The sequence below is a fragment of the Entamoeba invadens genome (assembly GCF_000330505.1).
Source record: "Entamoeba invadens IP1 unplaced genomic scaffold scaff_1105074725995, whole genome shotgun sequence".
Taxonomy (NCBI): Eukaryota; Evosea; order Mastigamoebida; family Endamoebidae; genus Entamoeba; species Entamoeba invadens.
Window position 1 is genome coordinate 50759 of NW_004191664.1, and position 9609 is coordinate 60367.

At 29.6% G+C, this 9609-nt stretch overlaps 2 protein-coding genes across 2 annotated transcripts; both read right to left on the reverse strand.

Moving 5' to 3' along the window:
* Positions 1–1342: 1342 nt before the first annotated feature.
* Positions 1343–2065, reverse strand: EIN_244480 (hypothetical protein; the record flags this gene model as incomplete). The annotated part of the gene is made up of 1 exon (XM_004183255.1): positions 1343–2065. The coding sequence occupies one exon, from the start codon at positions 2063–2065 to the stop codon at positions 1343–1345; it is 723 nt and encodes a 240-aa protein (XP_004183303.1).
* Positions 2066–2179: 114 nt separating this feature from the next.
* On the reverse strand, positions 2180–3513 carry EIN_244490 (hypothetical protein; the record flags this gene model as incomplete). Its single annotated transcript, XM_004183256.1, has 2 exons — positions 2180–2208; positions 2265–3513. The coding sequence occupies 2 exons, from the start codon at positions 3511–3513 to the stop codon at positions 2180–2182; spliced, it is 1278 nt and encodes a 425-aa protein (XP_004183304.1).
* Between the last annotated feature and the right edge of the window lie 6096 nt (positions 3514–9609).

Below are 9609 nucleotides of genomic sequence, written 5' to 3' on the forward strand. Positions count from 1 at the left end.
CGCCTTTTTGCAAAAATTTAATCTTTGATTAATGTTAACTTTTGTGAAAAATGGAGATTTCTTTAGTTTGCCATATTTAAACCCGTTTATTTTCTGTATCTTTGAATTGTTGGTTTTGATACATTTATACATTTAGCCAAATCACAACACGTTAATTCTGGATTAATAGAAGTTTTTTTGATCAAAGTTATTATTTTTTGTTGTGTCATAATTGAAGGTCTGCCTCTAGTTTTTGAAATTAACTCTTCATTGTTTTCAATTTTCTTTTTGTTATAAGAAACTCTGTTTGGTGATACATGAAGTGTTTTGGTAATAAAAGAAAATGATTTCCCTTCTCTTAATAAATTAACAATGAGCTTATCTGTTTTATTGATAACAGACATGTAATTATTTTTAAAGATTATAAGTTGAAATATTGCAATTAATTAATATTAATTTGTTTTCAATGTGATTTTTGTTGAAATTAAAAAAAGGTTTTACAAAAGTCAATATTGTTTATTTATGTAAATGTTTTTTATTTCATTAAAATAGTTTGTTTTTGACAAATTTTTAATTGAATTGTTTCAAATCTAAAATAACATGAATTGGGTTTAAATGAAATGCATTTATGATATTTTTTTTATTTGAAACAACTCAAGATTATTTCTTTTGTAAATTTGAGCAACTTTTGTTTGAAAAAAGGTGTATTTTTATTTTTTATGTGTAAATTTAAGCCACTTTTTCCTCAAATTTTTGTTAAATCCAAAAAAGAGGATAAAAGTATAGTAAGATAAAACCCGACATATTACCAAAAAATAAAATAAATACACTATCGATTTTTGAATTCTAGTTTATTTGATTTTGTCTGAAAGGCACAAATTAACATTGACTGGGAGGTTATTGCAATTTAAAAAACATAGTAAAAGCTGGGTTCACGACCAAAAGCAACTATTTGACACTTCTTGTTAATTTGTACAAAAACATTTAAATCGTGAAAACGTTCGAAACGTTTTACGATTTCTTTCAGAAAAAATACTTTAATTTGCATTCTTTGTGTTATAAAGTTTACAGTAAGAAGTTTTATTGTAAGTTGAAATAATGACTAAAATTTAATCATCTTACTTTATTGGCAAAACAATTTTATTTTTGTTTGTTTCAAAAGAATATATAATAAGTACAACAATTATTCAATTTGAATAAAATTGGTATGATTTTGATGTCTAATCATTTTATTGAATTATAACAGAACAACATTGCGTTATAAAAATATGAAAAGTATGACTTTTGAATTAATAATAAGTGTCAAAATCTTCAAATAAATTAAAAATGATACCAAATCATTTATCGATAATTCGTGACATATTTACCCAACTGTTATTTGTATCTTTGAATAATTTGTATTAAAACAATTACGAACAAAGTCCAAAGATTCTTTTGTGCAATAAATCTTCTTTAAATTTGAATAATTAATTGCATGTTGTGCTATCACACATATTTCCTTCCCAATATGAATTTCTTCGACTTGATCACAGTTCATAAAAGCGCATGGTTCGACTTCCTCAACGTGATTTAAATTGATATTTTTAATATTTATACAATCCATAAATAACATATAACTCACTTTTTTCACATATTTGAGGAAATCAATAGCATCTAACATTTCACACCCATAAAATGCTCTTTCTCCAATTTCCTCAAGACTCTCTGGTAATATAATTTCCTTCAATTGTTGGCACCTCCAAAACGCGAAACTTCCAATCTTCTTGACACCTCTAGGAATGACAATTTTTGATAATGAATAACACGCTTGAAATATCGATTGTGGAATACTTTCTAAATTTTCTGGAAGAACAACATTTTCCAACTTTTCACATCCACTGAATAATGTTTTCCCAAGTTTTTTAAGGGACTTTGGCAAAACAACTGTTTTCAAATTTATGCAATTGGAAAATGCAGTTTTACGAATTGCAGTGACATTTTCATGAATAATAATTTCTTCAATATTTTCCGACCCTTCAAACGCGCCACTTAAAACGATTTTTGGTTCCTTTGGAATAACAACTTTTTGAACATCATATTTTTTCATGTCTGATTTATATAGAGCAAAAGACGACTTTGGTGTATCTAACAAATTTTTACAGCCATAAAATGCTTCTTCACTAAAAAGAGTATTTTCCCCATATTACACTTTTCAAGTTGTTCACAATTGAAAAAACAGTGATTTTGTACCTTTTTTATAGTACTTGGTATATTTATTTCTTTCAAACAAATTGCTTTTCCAAAACAATATCTTGGAAGTTTTTTCACGTTTTCGTTGATAACAAGTTTCGACATTTTGACTTTAGAAAAATACGCATTTTCCCCGAGAAAAGTCAATGACTGAGGTAACACACCTTTTTCAAGACCAACTTCAGAAAATGCACTTTCACCAATACTTTTCACTTTATTAAAATACTTTGGAAACTCTTTGAAAAGTGTTTTGCACATACAAAACGCGTTTCTCCCTATTTCCTCGACATTTTTAATGTTTTCAATATGATGAAGTTTTGAGCATTGATTGAAGAGATAATTCGCGATTTTGACTTCATTTTTTGGCATTTTAATGTCAATAAGATTTGTGCAATTTTCAAAACAATGGTCTCCAACGGAATTCACAGAGTCTGAAATCGTCACAAAAACCAAGTTTTTGAGCCCATAAAATGCTTTACTTCCAAGTGTCGATATTCCATCACAAATGACAATTTTAGTGATATTTTCACATTCAAAAAAACACCCAATTGGTATTTCAAAAACACTACCGTCTATAAATAAATCTTGTGGTGTTTGAGTTCCACTGAAAGACTCTGTCCCAAAACTTTTAATATTAACAAGAAGAACTGAAACGTCCAATTTCTCACAACCAGTAAAAACAGAATCTTTAACTGCAGTCACCGTTGTTGGAAGAGTGACTTTAGATAACTTTTCACAGCGAGCAAACATCTCAGATTCAAGAAAATTGATTTTAGAGTCGATCACAATTTCTTCAAGTCGCACACATGACGCAAAGCACGTCTTGCTGATAATTTCCACTGTCGCTGGAATTGTAATTTTTGTGATGCCACAATTAAAAAAGCACTTCTCTCCCAAATTAGATACACTTTGCGGTATTACAACTTCTCGCAACTTTTTGCAGTCTGAAAAGCAAAAGGCTGGAAGTTCTCTCAAGTTTTCGGAAAGAGTAACCGACTTTAAATTGTGATCACATTTGAAACATTTTTCTCCCAACAAAGTAACGGAGTTTGGTAAAGTGACACTTTTAAGTGATTTACATAACTTGAAAACGCCTTGTGAAATTGACTCAACGAAATTTGGGACAACTGCTTGAGTAAATGTGTGTTTTTTAAAGTAATTTTTCGTTAGGGTTTTGGTTCCTTCGGGTATTGAGAATAATGAATAAACTATTGTTGAATCTTCTTCGGTGTATGAAGAGTCTTCATTATTTCCACAACAACAACAACAATCATCTGATTCACAAGAAGAATCACAAGAAGACATATTATTGATGTATTTGAGTTTTTAAAATTTTCTTATTTAACAGATTATGAATTTATATTATATTATATTATTTAATTTATATTTATATTTCAAAATACCTAAAATAATAAACCAAATATAATAAATAGTGTTATTTGAAAAAGAATGGATATAATGGAAATATTTGTCTGTAAATTGATATAGACATTGACATTGTTAGGAATCTTTTAATATCATTCCATTAACTTACGGACACAACATCTCATTGCATATCTTTCGATATCTTCATACGAAAAAGGAATTCTCGAATTGACATTTGCAGTGATAATTTCAATAACTCTTTTACCAAAACTCTCTACTTTTTCAAAAGGAATTGTCGTTTCACCTTTTGTGAAAAACACTTCTCCATATATTCCACGTGTTGTGTGAAACTCCACATATACATCAATACCATCTTCGTAAAGAATGTCTTCTAATATATTAAAAGCTTCAATCCGACGAAGAGAAATTTCTTTCCTTAATGCAGTTTTGAGTTGTTTGTTTTGGTTTAACTCATTTTGAATTTTCCATTTTCCTCTCGCTTCGATAAGTTTTTGAAAATTTATTTCGTCTGAACGGTCACTTTCGACAAATATCGATTTAATTCTTAAAAACGGTATTGAGTCTTCTTTCAAATGTCTTGTTCGTTCAAATCGAAAAGAGTGATGTGTTAAAAGAAGCCCAACCATTACACCAAAAACTTCAGACTCTATATTATCAGGAGACATCAAGCGATGTGGCATTTTCTGTGGCATTTATATTCTTTTGAAGTTTATGAAGAGATTAATTTATAATTTTATTAAAATCATTTCATACAATATTTATATTAATAAATTTTAAATTCTGAATGACTCAACAATAAAAACTCAATATATAAAAAAATTGGGTTTTCCCTTTTCAAGAGTCAGTCTTTTAAGTTATCTGGTGGACAAAAAATAGCTTTAATGTTGTCTAAATATCAGGCATTAGGTAAAACGTGAAAAAACCTGAAACATTTTGGACGGATTCCCGAAATATGACATTATTCATCGTTCAAAAAGTACCAAATAACGTCTAAAGAAGGACTGTAGTTGTTCAGTTGTTGATTTAAAACATGAAGATGACAACGACTGCACCTCTTTTGTTGGTATTTCACCATTAAAGAGTTTGACATCTTCTCGACCAAACACAACATTTGTGCACTTCATGTTCTGTGAAAGACAAATGTGTCTTCGTAAGTCATTAAATCATAAATGACCTTTTTAAAAAGTCTTTGTCAAAATCACTATTCGAGTGGAGATGGTAAGTCTCGATGTTTGGGAACAATTTATTTTCCTTGAGTGGTGTTAAATGTACTAAAGTGGATTAAAGTGGTACATTTCACTCAATAAATTCAATTTTCGACTGACCATCATAACAACTTTGAAATTTTTGACACTTGCAAAGTCTTTTCTAATGATCATCATTGAGTATCAGTTGACTCCTCCCACCTTATATTATTTGGTTTACTTTATTAATACTATTATTATGTTATTCTATATCAACACACATGTAATAGTATAACAATAATTACAAAACTACCAAATTACCGCTTTTTATAATCAAAGAGTGGAAGAGTTGTTGATTCTGAAGCGCTGTCATGACTGCACACATGCGTGTTTGTATACATCAGGCATTGAGACTCAATTAGCGCCAGTGATTCCGTCTACAACTTCTCTCCATAGTGGGCTTACTTCACCGACTTCTTTTCTTCCATTATTCCACTTCGATAAATAGAAGTATGAGTCTTGTGGATATCTTGCAAATCCGTGTTCAAGTTTGGTGTTGAACTTTCTGATGTTATCAAAGTGTTTTTTATTTGATCAGTTACAATGTCACTGAACATCACAGTTGCAGTCGATGTGTCGACGATCACTTTCTGCTTTTGTTGTCCTGTCAAATGACTTGGACGAAGTTTCCTTTCTCTTCATTCCACAACAATTTCTCAAATGAAGTTGATAGGTCCTTCGCTATCTTTCTCAGTAATTCAGCTCTTTTAGTATCTTTATAATACTTCTCTTCCATCATAGCAGCCGCTTACAATCTGTGGTGGCCTGGAATTTGTGTGAATCCATAGTACTGCAGTGGGACACTTAAGGAAGTCAATGCGTCGCTGCTTATATCGAATAGTCTTGCTTAATAATATTCTTTTAATCTCAATACAATAAGAAATTCTCCAATTTCCTAATTCGTTGTTTGATTGTTTTGTCCTTGATTAGTTCAGTTGTTTGATTCATTTGTGTGTAGTAGTAATAATAATACAAAACAACACCAATGGAATCACGTTGCGACTCAACAAACCACAAATATGTCACATCTTACCAGCTGTATGTCGTTGCGAAAAACTCACTGTCTCGAAGCTCCGCTTTGCAAGCCAGTTCAAGAACTTTTCTGTAACTACAAAACTCCGTTTTCGTATTCAAAATATCAATTTTATCGAGGTGGATTGTAATAATTTTGGACAACAGTTTTAAAAGTATATTTATTTTTTGTTTTTTATTTTTTAGTTTAGTTTTTGAAATATTTCAAATGTTAATAACATATAACAATAAATATTATATTTTATTATAATTTAAAACGAGCCAGATTTTTTTGAAAAAAATTTTTCCACTGACTTGTTTTTATAGTACTTTTATATAATATTCTTTAACATTTTATTAATAAAATCAATAATTATTATCATGATTGTTAATTTAAAATAATTTAATTATGATCTATATTAAAACACACCAACAAACAAACTGACTGACAGTTTTTAAGTAAATAAATTACTCATAAATATAGTAAATATATGATTCAATAATAGCTTTGATAAAATAAACAAAAAGATTAAACAACAGAATGAACATAATTGAGTTTTTTTTGTTTCAAACACTCTGTTTATGCATCAATTATGAACAGAGTAGTTTCACTTATTATTCTGCGAATAATAACTCTTCTGTTCTATCAAAGTATTGCATATTTATAAAACAACCTAAATTTATCAACAACACCAAGTATCGTGATTCAATGTTTTGTTATTGTCCATTTTATTACATTTTTCAATAATAATTTGGTATATCTAACCACTATCTGATGTTTGAAAGTGATAAAAAGCAACAATAAATTAAATTTAACAAGTAATCGCAAGGTGACAGCTCTGTTCTGGTTGATTTCACTTAACTATGTTTAGAGAAGTATAGTTAATAACAAATTTTATTTTAATAAATTAAATTATTATTTAATCTTTATTAAACAATTTCTTATATTTTATAATATTATTAATTATATTTAATAGTTTTATTGTGTATAGTATTAATATTATATTAATAAACTACTTATTTTTATACTATACATTTTAATATTTTATAGTTTAAATGTTAACTGTCGTTTTAAGTAGAAAAACGACCGCGGCACAAAGTTTCCATCTGTAAAGAAAATATTTTGGAGTTCGCAAAAACAAACATAACTATGAATTTTACTACAGTGGTATTCACTTTAGATCCTTTACCCGGCATTTTAAATAATTTTTTATGCATTTTAATAAAACTGTTTTCATAATTTTTATTAATTCGGAAATTATGATAAATTGTATAAACACTTTAAATAAAACAAACGGAAAAAGAGAAAAAAAGATTGGAAACAAAATAATTCGAGTTCCACAAATAAATCAAACGGCACGAAAATAAATCAGTCGGAACATTAATAAATATATTCTGCATTTATAATTAATTCACTTATTTTTAAATTATTTCGTCACCAAATCAATTATAGTAAATTTTTATTTAAATAATTATAACAAAACAATAAATAATTGTTTGTTTATTGAACTTAAAATATTTTTAACAAAAAGCCAACAATAAGAAATTATAAATCTTCTCTTGCAAAAGCTCGTCGCCATATTTCATTTCTGCACCGCTGCATTGACGCGTTGATTTCATGTGCTTGAATTTCTTCAAATGATTTTTTTTATTTTTTCAATCATGTCTTGAAGATTTTCCCAATTTCTGATGCTTTCCTCGGTTCTTCGCTTCCAAAAACCGAAAACATTCTCAATAGGATTGAGTTCGGGTGAATATGCTGTATTGAAAACGATACAATGTTGGGTACCGTTAACCATAGCTGAAATATCATTATGAATTGAACAGTTATCACACCAGAATACGACTCGTATCTTTGCTTCATCATAAACCGACACGAGTCTTTTGAAATAACTATTAAATATTTCTTTGTCGTTACTCCCACACACAAGGTTACAGTGACCCATACCACTACTATCAATAGCTGCAGTGGAAGTTAACCTCATTCCCCCTTTCAGTTTAGTTAAAAAACACTTCTTACCCACTGGAGACCATCCATCTACAGAAGTACATGCAATTGTCCAGGCGGTCTCGTCTATGCACACCCAAGTATAACCCGCGTTAATTTTATCATTTAGTTCTTGAATCGCGGTTATACGTCTTGTTTTATTGTCTTCGCTGTTGGCTGCTGCTCCTCTATTTGTTGCTCTTTTGAATGATAGTGTTCCCAAATCTCCAGCATCTCCATTTATGATTTTACCTTTTATCATTCTCAAAAATGAAGCCTCCGAAGGCACTAACTGTTCTGCTTCTTTTACTTTTTCTTTAAACAACTCTGCTGTCTCAAAATTATCTTCGATATTTTTTATTTTTTGAGACAGGTTGTCTAGTATTTCGGTATCCAAAGTTTCAACAACATTGATGTCTTGTATATTACCAACAACAAGCACTTCAACCATTTTGCGTCTCACTTTTGCGATAGAGTCGGTTGGATTATTTTTAAGAGCAGCCCCGACAAGCTTTTGAAAGGGAGTGGTGCGGCTCTTTCTGCAATAATGATTAACGGGGTAATAACTTCCACCTTTAATCAATTTGTTAACAAGATATTTGCAATTGTCTATGGGTATACCAAGATCAAGTGAGAACTGCATCGGGTCAATGGTTGTTGCTGTTCTAAATGCCTTGACCAATTCCTGTTTCGTCTTTAAAGATACGGTTCTGTATGGTTTTTTCTTGTTGTCATCTTTTTCTTCAATTGTTTTTGGGGGTCTTCCTCTTCTTTTCTTTGTGTTGTCAGGTGGGAAAAAAGGTTCAATGTGTAGAGCCTCTAAAGGAACACCTTGTTGCGGTTCGGGAGCATTTTCAATGTAGTCTGAGCGACTCCCGGGGTCAGTAGCATCAATGTATTCTAAAGAAGAGCGGTTCATGTGTTATTTCAAGTTACGATAATCAAAATATGAAACATTATAATTATTTAAATAAAAATTTACTATAATTGATTTGGTGACGAAATAATTTAAAAATAAGTGAATTAATTATAAATGCAGAATATATTTATTAGTGTTCCGACTGATTTATTTTCGTGCCGTTTGATTTATTTGTGGAACTCGAATTATTTTGTTTCCAATCTTTTTTTCTCTTTTTCCGTTTGTTTTATTTAAAGTGTTTATACAATTTATTATAATTTCCGAATTAATAAAAATTATGAAAACAGTTTTATTAAAATGCATAAAAAATTATTTAAAATGCCGGGTAAAGGATCTAAAGTGAATACCACTGTAAAACTACTTTATTTTTGGTATAAAAACAAAGAAACTATACCCCTTTTCATTTTAAAATGCATTTTTGGGACAAGTCCCAAATTTTTCCCTGTTCTGTGATAGACCCTGCTTGAAATTAAAATCATTTTATGTAAGTTTGAATATTTTCATTTTTGGTTTTTAATTGAAAAAAAAATTAATATGAATGAGGTAATGATGTTTTTAAATGATTTATATAAAATTAATTATAAAAACAAATAAACTCTATAAACATACATGGAAAACGAGTTGACAGCACTCTCAGCACTCTGCACTAACGCAGCAAAGGCGGTGTCAGACCTCCACAAAAATAATAAGGAATACAACTTTGTTGACAACAAGTCACTTAACATTGATCAACGCATCGAAAATGCAGAGGGACACTTCGACAGACTTGATGAGGTATTTGATAGAAAGAAGAACATCACAACTTCACTCAACACATTTGTCGCTGATTTGGATAACACATCTAACAAAATCAA